The 21,293-nt window shown below is 42.1% G+C and overlaps 1 protein-coding gene across 1 annotated transcript in view; it reads left to right on the plus strand.

The window, feature by feature from the left end:
* Positions 1-6,581: 6,581 nt before the first annotated feature.
* LOC114447104 (NLR family CARD domain-containing protein 3-like) overlaps positions 6,582-21,293 on the plus strand; it is a 32,687-nt gene continuing 17,975 nt past the window's right edge. The window contains exons 1-5 of the mRNA XM_028423168.1: positions 6,582-6,612; positions 7,706-7,916; positions 8,114-9,914; positions 11,050-11,223; positions 11,336-11,509. Coding sequence (XP_028278969.1) covers positions 6,610-6,612; positions 7,706-7,916; positions 8,114-9,914; positions 11,050-11,223; positions 11,336-11,509 — 2,363 coding nt within the window. The 5' untranslated portion in view covers positions 6,582-6,609. The remainder of the gene's footprint in view (positions 6,613-7,705; positions 7,917-8,113; positions 9,915-11,049; positions 11,224-11,335; positions 11,510-21,293) is intronic.

Here is a 21,293-nt window from a genome sequence, read left to right on the forward strand (position 1 = left end):
CAAGGTGGAGAAGATCCAAATGGACCCAGACGACACCATGGTCTCATTTGATGTCACCTCCTTGTTTACTTGCATCCCTACATCGGAAGCCACAGAGATGGTAAGGACGTGCCTCACACAAGACAGCACACTGAAAGAGAGAACCAACCTAACGCCAGACCACATCTGTGACTTGCTGGACCTCTGCCTGACCACCACTTATTTCCAGTACAATGGGAACTTTTACAGACAGAAGCACGGCTGCGCGATGGGATCCCCCGTGTCTCCTATTGTGGCCAACCTCTACATGGAAGAAGTGGAGAGAAGAGCCCTGAGTTCCTTTCCTGGAACCACCCCCACCCACTGGTTTAGATATGTGGATGACACCTGGGTCAAAATCAAGACCAACGAAGTGGAACGGTTCACAGAACACATCAACGCAGTGGATAACAACATCAAGTTCACTTGGGAGGACACCAAGGATAACAATCTGGCCTTCTTGGACTGCACAGTACATATTGAGGAGGACAGGAGCCTCAATGTGGAAGTGTACAGGAAACCCACACACACGGACCAGTACCTGTTGTTTGATTGACCCACTGGAACACAAACTGGGAGTCATCAGGACCCTGCAGCACAGAGCACAAACTGTACCAACCAGCTCAGAGGGGAAGAAGAAGGAGCAACACAACATCAGGAAGGCCCTGCAAACCTGTGGCTACCCGAAGTGGGCACTCATCAAAGCCACAAAAACAAGACCCCCCAACAACAAGAAGAAGGACAACAACCGGCGGAGAAAGAACACCTCCATTCCATATGTGTCAGGAGTATCAGAGAAACTCCGCAGGATCTTCAACAACCATGACATCCCGGTCCATTTCAAACCGATGACAACACTGAGACAGAGACTGGTTCACCCGAAGGACAAGATTCCCAGGGAGAAACACAGCAATGTGATATATGCAGTCCAGTGCAGTGAGGAATGCTCTGATCTGTACATTGGAGAAACTAAACAACCACTCCACAGAAGAATGGCTCAGCACAGGAGAGCCACCTCCTCAGGACAAGACTCAGCTGTTCACCTCCACCTCAAAGACAAAGGACACTCCTTTGAGGACAACAATGTTCACATTTTAGACAGGGAGGAAAGGTGGTATGAAAGAGGAGTCAAGGAAGCCATCTATGTTAAGCTGGAAAAACCTTCCCTTAACAGAGGTGGTGGCCTCAGACTAGGGATGTCCCGATCCGATCACATGATCGGAAATCGGGCCCGATTACGTGATTTCAGACTCGATCGGAATCGGACATTACCTCCCGATCAGGACTCGGATATATACTTTTTAGGGCTGTCAAAGTTAATGCCTTCTGTGCAGGGTGGCTCTGTGTCTTGTAGTGCAGGGGTATGACAGCTGCTTTTGGTGCGACAGGTCCTGGTTCGAGACCTCGATGTGCTGCGTGTGTGAAATCTCCCAGTGTGGCGGCACACACACACACGGGCCTGTCGCGATAAACAATAAATCAATTAATTGCATGATAACTTTAAATGGGCTCGATAAGTTTTTCGGCCGCGATAAATTACATTTGCACGCTTGTTTGTTTTCCTCTCTCTCTCTCTCTCTCCCCCTCTCGCTGCCGAAGAGGCTGGATGACAAAAGGCGTCACTCTGGTGCGTCGTAGCTTATAAAGTGTGCAAAGTCCGGCCGTCAGATTTAATATGGCCCGCGGCTTCTGTCTTAAAATGTGTCAAATCACAAGGTAGTTCTTATTTTTTTAACTCATTGTGTGACGTTTACGGGATGTTCTAAGCAGACCACGGTCAGCTCGCTGTCTGCGTCGCCACGGTGCATCACAGTGCTGCAGGGCTTGGACGCTGGTTACAGCAACACAGAGAGCTGTGAAGCTGCACAACACCGGTTCAACACTTCCACACAATTCACCACAAGACTCAACATGCTCATGAATACAACATGCCATCAGAGAGAGTCCGCGTTGTACGAGTGAAGTTCTCTGCCTTCTTACTGGCGGCACTCGCGGCAGCGCCACCCAGTCTAGTCCTCTTGCCCAGTCCTCTTGTGCCATCTCTGCTATTTTATGTGTTTCTGTCTACATGGTGGCGTTTTTAAAATTCGCTGATGCGCATACACACACGCAAACGCGTGCGCACACAAACACATGTGCGCACAGGTGAGCCCACTCCCAGCAGCAGGTAGAGTGCGTGTTGTTTGGCTCTCTGTTGCTCATGACGTGCTAGTTGGTTTGACTTAACGCCATTGACTATGCTCAGATAAGCTATGGTAATAGGCCTACCACTACTCATAATAATAATATTAATATCATTAATAATAACAATAATAATAATAGTGTTGATAATTGGGGGCCTTTCCAATGTTAAATGTTCTTTAGAAATTAAAGTTTATTGATCTTTGAAAGGGTGTACTTGCATTATATGCCATTATCATTATGTTAGTTGAACATTGATTTGACAATATTATCGCTTATCGCAATAATTTCTCTTGGCAATTAATCGCCCAGCAAAATCTGTTATCGTGACAGGCCTACACACACACACACACACGGGTTTTGCCGCAATGAGTGCCTTTATAGAAAGTATCGGATCGGGACTCGGTATCGGCAGATACTCAAAATCAAATGACTCAGACTCGGACTCGAGGGCAAAAAAACCTGATCGGGACATCCCTACCTCAGACATCATCTTTCTACCACATACAATGCAGTGATTCCATCCATTCCCAGAAAGTTTGCACATACTCACAGTAAGAACAAAGGGCTGTCAACCAGTCCCCCTCCGGCCGTTTCATAGTCGTTAGCCAGTCGTTAGACACACCTGGCCCAGTCAGCAAGAACATCACAGGTAAGTATGGAAACATTTAGCGCTATTGTTTGTAAGTTTTTTAAGTTTTACACAGACCCACCCACATAGGTCTGTAACCACATATAAACCATGTTTCCCCACCAAACAGTTAGAACTGATGAAGCTGCTTGGATGAGCAGCGAAACGTCTTCTAGAAAACTCTACAAGTCCAGACGCCTTGCTTCAATCTTCTCTACATTTGCTCTTTGGGCCTCCTGTGACTCTATATTCCAAAACCTCACATGCAACCCCCTTATGCCAGAAATATGCCTTTGGAAAAGTGGAAAATCCACCCCCTACAGGGTGTCGGCCATCCTGGAAAAACCTGTAAACCCATGAATGTTTCAATTTGCACTCACTGCACTTTTGCGAATTCCTCCTAGGGGTCTTGCCCGATTGGGCTGAAAATTGGTGCACTTGCCCTTAAGGGGTTAAGCCCATAAGGACCAACACTTATCAAAAGTGCAGAACCTTATTATGCGCTCTCCCTGTGGCACCGCCACGAAGTTGATCCTTCGCCAACACACAGGAAATAGATGTTTTTGTGGCTGTATCTCCCTCATTCTTCATCCTATGTGGATGAAACGTTAGTCATGCTGAACATCTGACTCTGCATGGACTGATATCCTGACATGCCACAGTCACTGTGCCACCTACTGGCCAGAGGATCTTTCTTTTGTATATATGCATTTCGAGATGCTAGATGATGGCTGCGAGTCTCGTGGACTGCAAGGAGTGGGAGGGCCCGTCATCACTGCTTGTAGCTTTCATTTTTTTTTTTTTGGAGGGGGAAAGGGGGGGGGGGGTCGTTCCTCCCCTTGATTCCTCTTCTTGTTTGGTTGGTTGTTTTTTTTTACTTTCCTTTTGCCCTAACTTCTACTTTCAGTTTTGGATTTTTTTTTCTTGGACTGTGTTTGAGTTTAATACCTGGCTTTGAATAAAGCTCGCCTTTTGTTAGACTTTGTTTCACCTTGACTGCATTTGAGTCCTTAAAATACAAAGACAGATTAGAAAGAGTGTAGAGAGTAGAGAAAGAGTTTGCTCAGATTCTCACTGGTGCTGGAACTTCAATCATCTTCATCTCAAGCCAGACAGGACGTGGTAAATGAGATATACGAAGCTCTGTTTAGGATAAAAAACTTGAACATGCCTGTTGTTTTTATGTGGGTTCCAGCATATCAGGGTGTTATGATAATGAAAGGGTAGAGAAACTAGCAAAGGGAGCACACAAAGACAGAAAATGTGTATAATGAAAATATTGCTATATTTACAGATGGTTCAAAACATCCCAGTACAGGAAAAACAGGTTTTCCAGTGACAGTTCCTGCATTCTTTACCTGTCAGACAGCAGCAGCCAAAGAGCAGCTCCACACATGAAGTAGAAAACTTCTGGAAGTCAGAACTGATTCAGCAGGTGAGAATCTGTCAATATCTGATCAATGATCAGTTTGATCGAGGTGATCAAACTGATCATTGATCAGATATTGACATTTGATATTTATTTCCATGTAACTGATTGATCTTTGTTGTATAACTGAAAGGTGGTTCAAACGTCTGCTATAGAACCGCTCTCTCTGTCTCTTAAAAACTTAAAACAGAGAAAATGTCGGTTTATTCTAAATTCATCAAATTAGAGTGTTTCAGAGCGACTGTGGCGCATTTGTAGATCGGTAGGTTTCGTTGCGTGTTTACATTGATTTTACGGTAAAGGTTTGACTTCTTGGTGCATTCAGGTGCATTTTGTAGAGTCGTACAAAATGTGCTGGACTGGAACGAGCGTTGAATGACTGAAGGTGGTTTTAATTCGGCTGCTTCTTAATTCTTTAGACACACTTTTTCCTTTATTAAACAGCCTGCGTTATTTATTAAAAAAGAAGCGGATTAACAAGATAGTGCACAACATGAAGTTTAATTATTATAAATCAAATACTGCAGACATTCTAGTTAAATCACATGTTGTATGAGTCTGTCTTTGAGTTAAATGTCCTGAGAAACTAAAACATTTCAACCATTTTCAGCAATTGTTAATGATTCATGTATTTATTGTATTCATGGAATGCAGGCAGTGAGATCCAGTGTTTACAGAAATACAGTTTATTTTATTTTTTATATTTTATGAGCATACACAAATATGAATAAACTCCTGAAATCCATAGTCCTCGTGAACAGATATGTGTTATATTAAGTATAAAATGCATACAGTATTGGAGAAATATAGATAATAAATCCCCAATATAGAAGTAATAGTATACAGTGAAATCAAAGAAGAAAAAGACTGAACCATCTGATGGCTTCACTGCACTGCCACCTGCTGGCAGAGCGCAATCACAGCAGGGACACACGGTGACGTAAAAGCTGTTTTTATGTTACAGTTCTTTACGCCTGATGATAAAGAATAAATGATAACAATAAATGAAACAAATGTACAATATCACATTTAATTGTTTCTAAATATAAACATTGATCATGAATATGTATAGATCTATGCTATGAGTCAGTGTGAGGACAGAGAGGAGGGAGTCCCTCCCTCTAAAAGACCTCTGTGTGGGGACCATGAGAGCCGGACCAAAGCTCAGAGGTAAGAGGACCGTCTCTAACTGTCCATGACTCTTCTCCATGTCAGAGCGCACAAATTATTCACACATGTGTGTGTTCAAGAACAAAGCAGCAGCACACTGCACACTCTGCTGGACCTGGACCTGCCAGCTGTGTGTCCATGAAGAGTGATTTGTCAAAGGATTGGATCATTGATTTCAAAGCTGATCAGCCATCTGATGATCAAAGGTAAGAATTCACACTGGAAGTGTTTTCATGCTGTGATGAGCACTGCTGTACTCTTGGGGTTGTGTGTGGGACCGCCTGTCCCTCATACAAGTTTATGAACACTTTAAAATCTTCTTTATTTAATCATGAATAAAATCTGCAACAGTAGTAGACACAGAACCCATTCAAACTAAAGTACAGAAAGCCATTTTAGTAATCAATCAATAAATAAGAATGTATATATTTAATGCTACATTTATTTCATTCCTAATAATCAAATGAAGAGTTTCTTCAGAGCAGAGCTGTTACAGCCATCTTGATGAGTCTACAGATGTTACTGATAATGTCCAGCTTTTGGTGTATGTGAGGCCTTCAGTTGTTTAGACTGGGACCTCTTTATTTTAAGACAAACTGGGTATTCTGCTTTGATTGCACTTTTTTAAATTTATTTCAATCTGAGGTTTTAGTTTTCTTAAAAAAAGGTATTACTACTACTACTTTTATTTATTTTATCAGAGCTGTTCTCTCAGTTAAACATTTCCTGCATTGAAAATTAACTATAGATATTATTGAAACATATGAACATGTGGACATAGGGGAAGGCTAATAAAACACAAGCTAGACATCAGTTCAGAACTTTTAATTGGAGAAAATTTTAACAACTGGACCTCAGTGACATTTGATTGAATACCCCTGGTCTAAATAAATGTAAAAATATGATCACAGTGGAAGTGGAATGGAACTCTTAAAGCTGTGCTTCAGTCATTAAAGCAGCAGCAACAGATTAAACATTAGCTGGATGTGTGGAGTTGGGCTAGTTTTCATTTTTAATACAAGAATGCTTGTTTTTCACCAGTCTATTGGTTGTTGTGTATCTGCTTAACCTGAAAACACATAAAAACACTTAGTGAAGTGATTGTGTTGTTAAATGCTGATGTTTCTGTCACAGACTGCAGCAACCCAGTGTTCAGACTCCTGCTCAGGATGCCATACTTATGGTGAGTAAAACAGCTTCTAACTACAACACAACAGTCCTGGATGCTTTACAGAGACCCAGAGCCTGACCCCTGAGCAAGCATCAAGAGGTCAAGAGTGGAAAGTACCCTGTGTGTGTCCATGTCTTCTTTGGTTGTAAGGTGAAACATGCAACCAGCGCACACAGTGCAGAGCAGCACAGATGATGTGAAGACACATTTACTGACAACAAAATCATTAGTTAAAGCTCATTTTAAAAAGCATCAAATCCAAACGTTCTGAAAGTCAGGCGAGAACGACAATGAAACATGTCAACTGCAGCACCGTGACAACATCTAAATGCACCGTGGAATGTCTGCACACTTTACTATACATTTCAGCATAGTCACGTAGCATTTTTAAAGTGTAGACAGTGAGACTGTGTCTCTCCAAAGAGTAGATGGGAAGACTGCAAGGAGGGTTGGGAAGATGTTACCGTAATGTAATCATTTAAACTATATATATATATACACACACAGTGGGTGCTGAAAGTATTCAGACCCCCTTAAATGTTTCACTCTTTGTTATATTGCCGCCATTTGCTAAAATCATGTAAGTTTAACTTTTTTCTCATTAATATACACACAGCAGCCCATATTGACAGAAAAACACAGAACTGTTGACATTTTTGCAGATGTATTAAAACAGAAACAGTGAAATATGACATGGTCCTAAGTATCAGAGCCTTTGCTGTGACTCTCATATATTGAACTCAGGTCCATTTCTTCTGATCATCCTTCAGATGGTTCTACACCTTCATTTGAGTCCAGCTGTGTTTGATGATACTGATTGGACTTGATTAGGAAAGACACACACCTGTCTATAGAAGACCTTACAGCTCACAGTGCATGTTAGAGCACATGAGGATCATGAGGTCAGAGGAGCTGCCTGAAGAGCTCAGAGACAGAATTGTGGTAGTAATACTTACAACTAAAGCAGCTCTCCATATCCAACACTTATATAATGTTGAAGATTCCAGTAATACATGTATGAACATAAGCTGTAATATCATGAAACACTAAACTGCTGTTCTGCTCTTAAGAGTCTGAGAGTTTATACTCTGTTGTTCTGTTCCAGCTGCTGGAGGAGAACATTGTCAGGTTTGTGAAGGACGAGCTGAAAAACATCCAGAATCTTCTGGGTCCAGATTACCCAGAATGCTCAGAGAGTCAGAGGGAGGATGAGGAGGATGAAGAGCAGAGGAGCAGCAGAGAGTCATTAGTGCAGATCACAGTGCACTTCCTGAGGAGGATGAAGCAGGAGGAGCTGGCTGAGCGTCTGCAGAGCAGTAAGAGGATTTAAGAGCTTTAACATGATGGAAAGAGGAAATGAAGTTTACATCTACACACTCTGCTGTTAATATGATGCAGACATCTATGAATTCTTCTGAAAACACAAACTGTTTGTCTACAACTGATGAACAGATTTCATGGAGACACATTTATTGTAGTGTTCACTGATTAATGACATTTACTGTTTGTTTAGGAACTCGTGCTGCAGGGTGTGGACGTAAACTCAAGTCTAACCTGAGAAAGAAGTTCCAGTGTGTGTTTGAGGGGATCGCTAAAGCAGGAGAGCCGACCCTTCTGAACCAGATCTACACAGAGCTCTACATCACAGAGGGAGGGACTGCAGAGGTCAATGAGGAACATGAGGTCAGACAGATTGAAACAGCATCCAGGAAAGCACACAGACCAGAAACAAGCATCAGACAAGAAGACATCTTTAAAGGCTCACCTGGAAGACAGGAACCAATCAGAACAGTGATGACAAAGGGAGTGGCTGGCATCGGGAAAACAGTCCTAACACAGAAGTTCACTCTGGACTGGGCTGAAGACAAAGCCAACCAGGACATCCACTTCACATTTCCATTCACTTTCAGAGAGCTGAATGTGCTGAGAAAGAGAAAGTTCAGCTTGGTGGAACTTGTTCATCACTTCTTCACTGAAACCAAAGAAGCAGGAATCTGCAGCTTTCAGCACCTCCAGGTGGTCTTCATCTTTGATGGTCTGGATGAGTGTCGACTTCCTCTGGACTTCCACAACAATGAGACCCTTACTGATGTCACGGAGTCCACCTCAGTGGATGTGCTGCTGACAAACCTCATCAGGGGGAAGCTGCTTCCCTCTGCTCGCCTCTGGATAACCACACGACCTGCCGCAGCCAATCAGATCCCTCCTGCCTGTGTGGACGTGGTGACAGAGGTCAGAGGGTTCACTGACCCACAGAAGGAGGAGTACTTCAGGAAGAGATTTAGAGAGGAGGAGCAGGCCAGCAGAATAATCTCCCACATCAAGACATCACAAAGCCTCCACATCATGTGCCACATCCCAGTCTTCTGCTGGATCACTGCTGGAGTTCTGGAGGACATGTTGAAGACCAGAAAGGGAGGAAAGCTGCCTAAGACCCTGACTGAGATGTACATCCACTTCCTCGTGGTTCAGACCAAAGTGAAGAAGGTCAAGTATGATGGAGGAGCTGAGACAGATCCACACTGGAGTCCAGAGAGCAGGAAGATGATCCAGTCTCTGGGAAAACTGGCTTTTGATCAGCTGCAGAAAGGAAACCTGATCTTCTATGAATCAGACCTGACAGAGTGTGGCATCGATATCAGAGCAGCCTCAGTGTATTCAGGAGTGTTCACACAGATCTTTAAAGAGGAGAGAGGTCTGTACCAGGACAAGGTGTTCTGCTTCATCCATCTGAGTGTCCAGGAGTTTCTGGCTGCTCTTCATGTCCATCTGACCTTCATCACCTCTGCTGTCAACCTGCTGGAACAACAAACAACATTTATATGGCCTAAAGTCTTTAGAGTCAAACCTGAACTAAAACATCTCCACCAGAGTGCTGTGGACAAGTCCTTACAGAGTCCAAGTGGACACCTGGACTTGTTCCTCCGCTTCCTCCTGGGTCTTTCACTGGAGACCAATCAGACTCTTCTACGGGGCCTGCTGACACAGACAGGAAGTAGCTCACAGACCAATCAGGAAACAGTCCAGTACATCAAGAAGAAGATCAGTGAGAATGTGTCTGCGGAGAGAAGCATCAATCTGTTCCACTGTCTGAATGAACTGAATGATCATTCTCTAGTCAAGGAGATCCAACGGTCCCTGAGATCAGGACATCTGTCCACAGATGAACTGTCTCCTGCTCAGTGGTCAGCTCTGGTCTTCATCTTATTGTCATCAGAAGAAGATCTGGAGGTGTTTGACCTGAAGAAATACTCTGCTTCAGAGGAGGCTCTTCTGAGGCTGCTGCCAGTGGTCAAAGCCTCCAACAAAGTTCTGTAGGTGGATTTATGAACCATTTCAAACATGGTGTTACAACCCTCCGCTAGGGGAGAGAGGGTTGAGAACATTGACCAATCAGGACAAAGAGATTGGTTTAAAGTTGTTTACTGATTATTCAGCAAGTGATTATAATAACCAAGAATTTAACACATTACAATAATTTACAATACAAAAGGAAACGAAAAGTGGACAGGAACCCTGTCAAAGCCGTATAAGGTAAATCAAACAAAAGAACAAACAAAAGAACACACCTGATTACGGTAACAGGTGGAATAAAACAGGCCACTAAATAATCGGCCGGTGGAAGGTAAAATAAATACAATGCAACACTTTTTTATACGGATAAACTAACACAAATAGTACCAGAACGAAAAATCACAACCACGAGGTTGGAATTACATACTAAGACTTTCTTACTACCGAAACAAAAAGGGACCGCGTACCAAAAGGATTCACACAGAAGCGGTTTCCACAAAACAAGTTGCAAATGAACGTACAAATGAGGCAAACTCAATTAACCAGTTCTTACTGTTCCACACAACAAGCAAGCAATCGAATTAGCTATGCCAGAGAGAGAGAGGGGGGGAGAGAACTCATGCCAAACAGGGCTCCAAGTCTTTTCCCGTCGGTGTGTCGTTTCCGTCGCCTTTTCAATGGGCTTCCTGAAGTGCAGCCTGGTGATTGGTTGAGGAGCAACCCAATCACGCAGCGTCAGGTCTTCAGTCCCCCAATCCATGCAGCTCCAGCTCAGCCTGTTCAGTGTCCATTCATTTGGTTCACACATACAATCCACAAATCATACAAACGGCCCGGGGGCCGTAACACATGGTAGATTTTTTTTATATGAAAAATAAAACACTGACTGTGTTCATTGTGTTCTGACAGGAGAATGTGAGGTTATGTCTGGGTGTGTATGTGTCCTTGTATGCATCTTATTTTACTATGTCCATTCTTATTTGTTTTTATTAGTTGTAGTAGTAGTTATAGTATTTATTCCATTCAGCAACTTAAATCTAAATTATATTTTCATAGACTGAATGAATGATGCACTGACTGGAGGGCACTTTTAAATTTTGTTGTACTTGTGACAATGACAAATAAAGATCTATCTATCTATTTTTTTTTTCTCAGACTGAGCAGCTGTAACCTCTCAGAGAGAAGCTGTGAAGCTCTGTCCTCAGTTCTCAGCTCCCAGTCCTCTAGTCTGAGAGAGCTGAATCTGAATGATAACGACCTGCAGGATTCAGGAGTGAAGCAGCTGTGTCGTGGACTGAAGAGTCCAGCCTGTAGACTGGAGACTCTCAGGTCAGGATACAGCTTTTTGATAAGCAGTTAAATTCTGCTTCATGTTCATGTTGAAGATCTGTTGGATTTTCCTTCTTTCTTCTTGAGTTCATGACATTTTTTGTACCTCCAGTGTGTCAGGTTGTCTGATCACACAGGAGGGCTGTGCTTCTCTGGCCTCGGCTCTGACCTCCAACCCCTCCTATCTGAGAGAACTAGACCTGAGCTACAATCATCCAGGAGACTCTGGAGTGAAGCTGCTGTCTGCTTTACTCAACAGTCCAGATTGTAGTCTGGACACTCTCAGGTACACAGAGACAACAGAGCATGAGTCTTCATCAGTCTGTCAGTTTAGGTCATATATCCACAACTGAAATTGCAGAGAAAATAATCACTGATCCCTGATTTTCAAGTGTCCATCATTTTAACCTGAGTTTTCTTAATACACGTTCTTCATTTCAAAATACATACAGACTGATTTTCAGTTACACTTCGTGCAGATAAAATACAAAATGATGCCTTACTTATTCATTTCCTCAGCTGTAAGAACCACTGAATTATTTCCACAAACAAATGTTCCTGAAACAATCTATATGTGAAATTTCAGAGGAGACAACAACACAATGGTAGAAGGAGGAGTCAGAGACAGAGAGCAGTGATTTACTACAATATTATCAATGTAAAAACTACACACATAAATGAGTGAATGTATTTATTTGAAGTGTTTCAGAAACTCTTCCATCCATGACACATGTGAACCAGGTTTGTGTTTGCATATAGAGTGAAAGAAACAACCAGTCAGAGACAGTGTGACTTGTTTGCTGCTCTGGATAAATGCACAATGCTGAGATCAAACCTACACTGTTGCTGTATGAAGAGTATTTTACAAGTAAAGCAATGACAGAGAGCAATATTTCACATAATGGAGGACATGAATAAAAACAGAGCAGATCAGGAGAGACTCTTCTGGAGTTGACACAGATGAGTTTCAGTCTGTTTGTGTGTCTCTGACAAACTGAGGAACTCTGCTTCATGTTGATCAGCAGTTTGGACTCATGTTGGTTAGAAAATCATTCTGACTGTGTTTCTTCCTGCAGGGTGGACCATGGGGGAGAGCAGTGGTTAAAACCTGGTCTGAGGAAGTGTAAGTTTGACTCAGTCTTTCCTCATTTTATTGTGCATGAGTCAGTGTTTTATCATCCATCAGAGCTGTTGTAGCGGCACCTTTGAAGAATGAGGCGCAGGGTGGAGTTTATTACTCCCTGGGCAGAAGTTTTGGGTTCCAGTTTTGTCATTTGTTTTTGTGTTTTTCTTTTCCTGTGGGCCGGACTTTGGGCATCGCTGTTCTACAGGAGAAAAGGAAAACAGAATCAACCCCAAATGATAATGCACCAACAATCTCAACCAAAGAAAGGAACATAAGGACAGAAAAACTGAAAAACAGAAAAACTAAAATTAACAACTATAGACATACTGTATAACTAAGAATAAGGCCACAATCACTGCATCAAACCAAAATAATAAGCAAAAGTAAGCAAAAACAAAAACAGAGAAATAGTAATAAATTAAAGAAAAAATAAATTAAATTGCGGTCCGTGCGGGGTAATAATAATCCCTAGGGTTTCAATAAAAAATAAAGAAGACACTTCCTAAAACAAGGTGATAATGCACAGGGACACTGCTCAGAAGACACCAACTGCAGCTAATGCTGGCAGTGAGCCACACTAGGATGAGAGGCGAAGCAGTGGTTAGCTCTGAACAAAAACAGGCAAAACAAAACAAACACAAAAACAAAGGCAAAACAGCAGCAACGCAACCCCAACGTCGACTAACACTAACGGGTGCAGCCACACGCCACAGGCCTAGTTAGGCCAATGCAGGGCCAACGCCATGTCACAAAAAGAGCCTTTTATTATGTGTCAGATACAGTTAGCTATGGCAAATGGTTTATATGACATTATGCTAGGCAGTACTGCTGTAAAGGCTACATACCAAACAGGCAGCATGATGGCAGAGGAAGAACTGGCGTTCACCGCAGCCACGCTATGGCATTTAAATCCCTGAGGTGTATCCAAAGAAGAACATATTTACTACTGTATAAAAACCTTTACATAGTAAAGAGCATGACATGAATGTCAACATCCTCCTCTGACACACCTCTGTCAGAGAGTCCAGTTCCAGCTCCAACAACATGGCCGTCCTTGCGGATGACTCTGTTGAGTCTGTTTATGTCCCTCACCCTCAGACTGCTGCCCCAGCAGACAGCAGTTATCTACTAAGTTATCCACCACAGACCTGTACTCCCTCTCATCACCAGCAGTAATACATCCAACCACTGCAGAATCATCAGAATTTGTGGAGGTGGCAGGTCTCTGTGCAGTAGGTGAAGTCTGTGGTGTAGAGAGTGAAGAGGAAGGGAGAGAGGATGGTCCACTGTGGAGCCCCAGTGTTGCTGATCAGTCTGACTGACATACAGCTCTGTAGGCGTACATACTGTGGTCTGCCAGTCAGATAGTCCACCATCTAGGACACCAGTGGGACATCCACCTGCATCGCTGTCAGCTTCTCAGCCACCTGATGGTGTCAAAAGCACTTGAAAAATCAAAAAACATGATTCTCACAGTGCTTGCCGGCTTATCCAGGTGGGTGTAGACTCTGTCCAGCAGGAAGATGACAGCGTCCTCCACTCCTAGGCGGGGCTGGTACGCGAACTGGAGGGGATCAATAAGTGGTTGGACCATGGGCCGGAGCCCTTTGCGCTTGCTGGGCACCTAAATACATGAAAATACACCTATTCTAATTAACCAAATCAGTAATCACAGCAATGCCTACAAACATCTCTCATGCCACACTCTCTTCCTGTACTGGCTGCCTCAGACTTTTACAGCTGCTTTCAACATTTGATTTATTATTTTAAAGCACTAAATGCTTTGAAGCCACATTATATTTCTGACCTTTGAACACACTTTGAACCTTCACGGGCCCTGAGGCCCTCTCAGATGTGGCTCTCCTGCTGGATCCAAATCTAGATTCCAAACAGGACAGAGAGTTTGTCCTCAGAGGCTCCAAGCTGTGGAAGTCCTTCCAGAGGAGATCAGGATGTCTGAGTCTGTTCTTTCAGTCCAGATCCTCCTCCAGACTCTGATGAAGGAGCTTTTGTATGATGCTGTTTATCCAATGATATAGTTGATGCTGTTGTTCTTCTGATGTTATAAATGTGTTGTCTGTCTTTACTAACATTGCTGCAAATATCCAGTTTGTGTTTGAACACAAAGCTGATAGTTGTGTATTTGTTCATTCAAACATTAGTGACAAAAAGTCTGATGATAAACTTTGTATGAATGAACAACATATCAGTATAGTAGTCAGTAAAGATAGAATGAAGCCATCAGATGTGTCAGATGATAAACTGCAGCTGTGTCTTTTTCTCTCCATCAGATTTCTGTCAACTTGAAGTCGACACAAACTCAGTGAACACAAAGCTCAAACTGTCTGACAACAACAGGAAGGTGACACATGTGAAGGAGGAGCAGCCATATCCTGATCATCCAGACAGATTTGACGTGTGGCTTCAGCTGCTGTGTAGAAATGTTCTGACTGGTCGCTGTTACTGGGAGGTCGAGTGGAGAGGAGGGGTTAATATATCAGTGAGTTACAGAAGAATCAGAAGGAAAGGACTCAGTGATGGCTGCTGTTTTGGAAGAAACAATCAGTCCTGGAGTCTGAGCTGCTCTGGTGATGGTTACTCTGTCTATCACAATAACACAGGAACACCCATCTCCTCCTCCTCTGTCTCTCACAGAGTAGCCGTGTATGTGGACTGTCCTGCTGGCACTCTGTCCTTCTACAGAGTCTCCTCTGACACACTGATCCACCTCCACACCTTCAACACCACATTCACTAAACCTCTACATGCTGGGTTCTGGGTGTGGTCTCCTGGTTCCTCAGTGAGTCTGTGTTGTGTGTAGAAGGAGAGTGTTTGGAAGTGACAGCAGCTTCAACTTTGTGCTTTAAATGTTGATGTTTCACTTTCATTTGAATCACTGAACTGTAAAAAAGTGGACTGATGGATCTTCTTGTTCTGGATGATCCTGGACAGATGAAATTCAGGGTTTCTCTTCTCTGAGGTCTACCACCACATATAAACCATGTTTCCCCACCAAACTGTTAGAACTGATGAAGCTGCTTGGATGAGCAGCGAAACGTCTTCAAGAAAACTCTATAAGTCCAGATGCCTTGCTTCAATCTTCTTCGATCTTTCTTCACAAATCCTGTTTAAAGCATATAGTAACATTAAGAAACTGAAACTGTTCACTCTGGTTATGGCAACTTTAAAGTACTGATGGTGAGAGCTACCAGGAAGGGTTTGTGTGTGTCTGTATGTGGAGTCATTGTGTTAATAATCACTTATATTCAATTATTGATTATAGTATTTTGTGCCACATGAATATGTTGAAACCATGCTTTGCTAGCGTAAGGTTTTACTCAATGCTCTTTTTTACTATTCTAACATTCTCTCTTATTTTGTTTAGTGTTAGGATTATTTTTTAGCTTTTTAAGTACTACGGTTGTTTTTATACTTTTATGCTAGTATGTGTTAATGAATGTTGTTTAAGCATTGTGTGTGTTATGTCAGATGGAAAACTACTTGTAAGTGTCCTTAAGATGAACTGAAGGTACATGAGTTAACCTGACGGGAACAGCAGCACCATGTTTGTTAACACTGAGCAGAGAGATCAGATGCTGTGCTTTAACTCCCCGTTCACACTGGAGAAAGTCAATCCAGTTAGAGTGGTGATCAAGCAAGTGTGCAACAGACCGTGTGTGTGTGTGTGTGTGTGTGTGTGTGTGTGTGTGTGTGTGTGTGTGTGTGTGTGTGTGTGTGTGTTGAGCTGTATAGACAGAGAAGGGATAATATAGTATGTGACATAAGGAAAGAAAGGGTAAAGATAAGAAATAGAGAAATAGAGATAGAAGAATGTTATGCTTTTGAGATGTTCTTATAAAGTAGTTATAGATATTATATAGAATAAGTGTGTCTTAAGTTTTTATTTTATAGGAAAACTCACTAGGACAGAAGAATGAAGAGGAGTGGCTTCATGTGCCAAGAGGCTGGGACCAGCCTGAGCACCACGAAGGGAGAGCTAAGTCTAAACTAGTCTAAGTTCCTCCCCCACTATAACAACCAATTAGACTGTACTGTGAGGAAGTATATAATGTAATGTCAGACAAAGAACTTTATCCTTTTCTAGGAAGGTGGTTGCAGTTAACTGCTTGCACAGAAAAGGTTCTTGTACAAGCTAAATGTATTCTTCCAATTAATACTCAGTTGAGGAATAGTTCCTCTTGTGTAGTCTTACAAATAGCGCACACGGTTTTTACATTAGCTATATTTTTTAGCTAAAAAAAGCAGAACTGCTCTAAGTAATTATTCAATTTAATTTGGCCATAACTTTGACTATATATGCAATTGAATAATTTTTGCTAAATAAGCTTAATTTTACATACATTTTGGAAATATGATTTAAAAAAATGTCATATGTCAATAATACACTGTGGGCAAATTTTACACCCTTTCCTGTTGTTTGGGACAAAGACGTCCTCTAACTGTTTTAAATATCAGATACATTTTTTAAATGTTTTTTTCATACATCTTTTAATTAACCCCAGTTATGATTAAAAGTAGTAAAAAAATCATTTTCCCTCAGGATTTTAACCCTTTAATCACCAATTTCATAAGGGATGGTGCCAATGGAAAAACAGTACAGTCTTGGACATGTCAAACATTAGTAACAACATTGACTTTGATGCATTGTTAGTTTTTGCACAGCACTGGATTTTCATTTTTTCTCATGGACATTTTTGTCCCATAGACTTCCATTATAACCACATTTTTGACTGCACAGCCATGCATTCTTGATTGTTGGTGGTTTACCCTGTTGGAAGGAGGTTTGATTTGTGATTTTTACAGTAATGACCCTATCTGTCATGCTCCTGCACATGTCTTCTTAAAATGTACTAAGAATCATTCTGGATAAAACTCCTGTGAGCGGTGTACAGAGCATGGGGTTTGTATTGGAGATAGGGTTGTGTTTTCTGATTTAACTGCACCATGAGAACAGATTTGCAGTTTGAACTTATGATGGATGAAGAACATCACCATGGTGTTTCACCTCTACAAGAGCTTGGCATAGGAATGGTATCAAGCTTTGTACTCAAAAACATGCATTTAGTTTTAGTCTAGCAGACTCTGTAGCTGTGTGTACTCACACACAACAAGGTCAGTGTGCAAATGGATCTTTGTCAGGTTCTTTGATTAGTGGACAATATCTGGTCTCATAAGAACATAGATCTGTGTGGTTGCCCAGCATCAAGGCAGGAGAACAACATACTCCTCTTTTACAAACACCTTTTATCCTATCTTGAGATCCCCAGAGGTACCATAAAATCATGTCCTCCCCTCATCCTGCACCAATGGGGTCAGCTCAACTGCTGTTTAGTTTACATTATTTCGTAATGGTTAAACGTGAGAGTCAGGAGAAAAAACAGGAAGGAAATAGCAGGGGGTCCCACTCTGTTGATGATAAGCCTAAGTTGAACATAATTCCCCCACAAGAATGATCTCTTTCCCATAAGAGTGACATGACGCGCCATAAAAGCTTACACCTCTTCCCCCATGTAAGTTCACTTCAAGTCCTGAAATCTCATAAGCTGTGGGTCAGATCTGAAGTGACCAGAAAGAAAAACTCACAGAAAGGGGCGGTTCATAAAGTTGGGTCTAGGAGATGAACACATTCTTTCTGTCAAGATCTCGATTTACAACCTTAGCTTGATATCAACCAGAGCTGTCTCCAAAGAGCAGACAACAACTGACAGGGATTGAAGTCCAAATCTATGAGAAGAAGGAAATTCCACACTTCTCAATACATTCAGTATACCTGGCTTATTTTGATCTTCTATAAAACTTACTACACATAAACACTCAAAAACACATATTATAGTAGTATGTATAGAATAATAAACACAGAAATTAAAACTTCATGTTAGGGAGACACTTCTAGATATGTGGACCCACACCACATAATACACAATGCAGAATAAAAGTGTGTAGTGTTAGTCCAGGGGATGAGGGGAAGCAACAATAATGTTACCCAGGCCTGAGGAAGAGACAGCAGTCGGAAACAGTGACTATTAATTAAATTTATTAACTTAAATGAATAACAAAATAGTAAATCAAACACAAAAGCAAAACTAAAAAGATCAGCGCTGATTATCATGCTCTAGTCCCTCTGGACGGAGCAAAGACGCATGGTGTGTGCGTCCACAAGTTGGCCCACACTGGCCCCGGCCATGTGCACACCTCCAGCTGATATACTTCTGCTGATGAGGACCAAGTGGACTCAGGTGTTGATCATCCACTTGGTCCACTGGAAGCATTGGGAACCTGCACAGAAAGCAGAGACACAGACATACACACAACAAACAAGCACCGGCACGTAACAGTAGACACACAATTATGTGATAAAATACTTCCTATAACTCCATATACAAGCCAGAAACTACACTTCCTAAGCACCACATTAGATTCTGGAATTTCTTTGATCTTGGCCAAAATAGGCCACAATTCCAGTACTTGTTTTAACAGTGATAGCTTTCTCTTCTCTATATTAGTGGCAGACATCTGTGCCTTAGCTTTGCCTACTTGAGGTCTCTTAACAGTCTTATCACACCTTCTGGATTGAGATGGTGAGCCATCACCTTCCAGTGTGGTAAAGACTGGACTGCCTGTACGTACACTAGAAGAAGACAATATGTCAGACAGTTGGTCAGTGGTGGATGTCTCAAGCAGGTTATTGTCATATGCTTTGCTGTCCTCCATTTGTTCAATGTCCTCAGACTCTGCGTCAAGCTGTTGTAAACATAAGTAGTAAATACAAAAGCACTGAAGATCTTGTGAATTTGTAAGATTTCCTCCCAACTTTATTCATGTGTATTTCTGTCATGGTATGTATAGGGGAGGACACATCAAATAGGCTTGGATGTTGCTGCCACAGCTCAACAAACCTGGCCTCCATGACATCTGTCGAACGCTGTGTGGGTGCCACCATGTTTGTTATCATCTGTGATGTTGAGCGTGTTCGCCCGCATGCGCATTGGGAGAAAACACAGACATTGGGGCGCATCTCCGCTTAAACTGTGCGATACCCTCATGATGGGGGACAAAAATATCAAACAACCAATCATCCAATTGCCAATCATGTGATGTAAATCACCTCTCTTGAGCCCCAGTACACTGCGCAATTAAAGATGCACGACAAAGCTGAAATTCAGACCTAAAAAAATATTACGACTCAAAATTCAGGCCAAAATCGGACCAGAAAACACACAGTGTAGACCCGGCTTTAGACGCTGTAACATCTGTCTGCTCAAACTCAAAGGAGGAGCCACCTCCACATGACATCACTCTAGAGACTAAATGATGCTTCATTAAGTGCCTCCTTCTATAAAGCAATGGCAATTGTCAACACTCAATGATCCCCACAGCCTCGAACCACTGACTCCTAATCATCTGCTGACCATGAAGTCTGTTACAGCCTTACCTCCTCCAGGCAATTTTGTCAAAGATCTCTATGAGAGACAAAGATGGAGACATGTTCAATACTTGGCAGAACAGTTTTGGAGTAGGTAGAGGAAAGAATATCTGCCCTCAGGCAAAGCTGGCACTGTCCCCAAAGAAATGTACAAACTGGAGATATTGTAATGATGAAAGAAGGATTTACAGCTGTATCATTCTGCACCAGATGAAGCACACAGTCTATACCAGGTTGTGTCCTGTGTGTCAGAGACAGGCTGAAACACTACAGCACCTGTTTCTGACTGCTCTGACCACGCTGCCTTCTTCTCCAGTCTGCTCTCCATTTTGTGGAATTTGGAGTTCTGTTTTATTGTTTCTATTGTATATATAAAGTATATTTTTGATAATAAAACACACATCCTTATAGTGTAGATGGTGTCATGTAGAAATAGGTAATATCATACTCAACAGCAATGACAGTAAATATGGAGTAGATGTTTGATATTTGACTGCAGATTTCCTGTCAGCATGTTGCAACTGAATAACTATCAGTGTATCAGAGAGTGAAGATTAAGTTACATAAAAATAAAGTCTCTCTACTAAAGGACACCTTAATCTGGGATTACTAATGAGTATAAAAGGAGTTTATTAAAATATTATATCAGATACCCTCTTTTATAGGGGTTGTCTTGATTCACAATCAGTGTTGCTTTCTAACTGGACAGACTGATTTCACAGAAGTGTGACTGACTTGGCCCACAGGTATAAAAAAATTTCCCTTCCCACCCTTATGGGTGGTGTGTGTCTTCCTCAATCTCTGGTCTTCTACCAGAGTCCTGGAAGTTTGAGGGTTCTTCACAGTATCTTAGCTGTTCTTGCACTCTTCTGGACTGAGAGCTCTGATGTTGTTCCTGGGATCTGTTGGAGCCACTCTCCCAGTGTGGGGGTCACAGCCGAGTTGAGTATGGATGGCAGTCTGCATAGCTTACCCTGTTGTCAAAGGCCTTTTGGCTATTTAAAATATGTAATGTACAGATTTGAAGTCATGCTGGCATTACCAGTGAAGGCAGCAATACCACATTTTATATTATAAAATATTTATTTGATCACCCCAGATGGTCCTCCGCTGTAACAATTTGATAAGGTTATTATCATTAGCTACTACCAAGGGGTCGTGCTATTGCAAAGTTTTAAGGAAAAAACACAAAACCACCAAACACAAGAACACTTTTCAAATATGTATTAACATATGTCCATACACCACACCAATGCAACCCCACCAAAACCCCCACACTCAGTCAGTGTTCATTGTCTTTTGCACAGATTTCTGCTCTGTTTATATAAAGAAATCAAAAATAGGTATTCCACCAACTCCAAACGAGAATTCCAAACAATAGCGATCTCCAGCGTCTCTGGGAGAGTAAAAAATGAGAAAACAAAAATAAGTTCGATCTCACCCACATCCAGGATTCAAACCCGGGCCTCCCATCCACGGCGCCATCCACCCGACCTGTTT

This window comes from Parambassis ranga, chromosome 15 (assembly GCF_900634625.1).
Source record: "Parambassis ranga chromosome 15, fParRan2.1, whole genome shotgun sequence".
NCBI classification, from domain to species: Eukaryota; Metazoa; Chordata; class Actinopteri; family Ambassidae; genus Parambassis; species Parambassis ranga.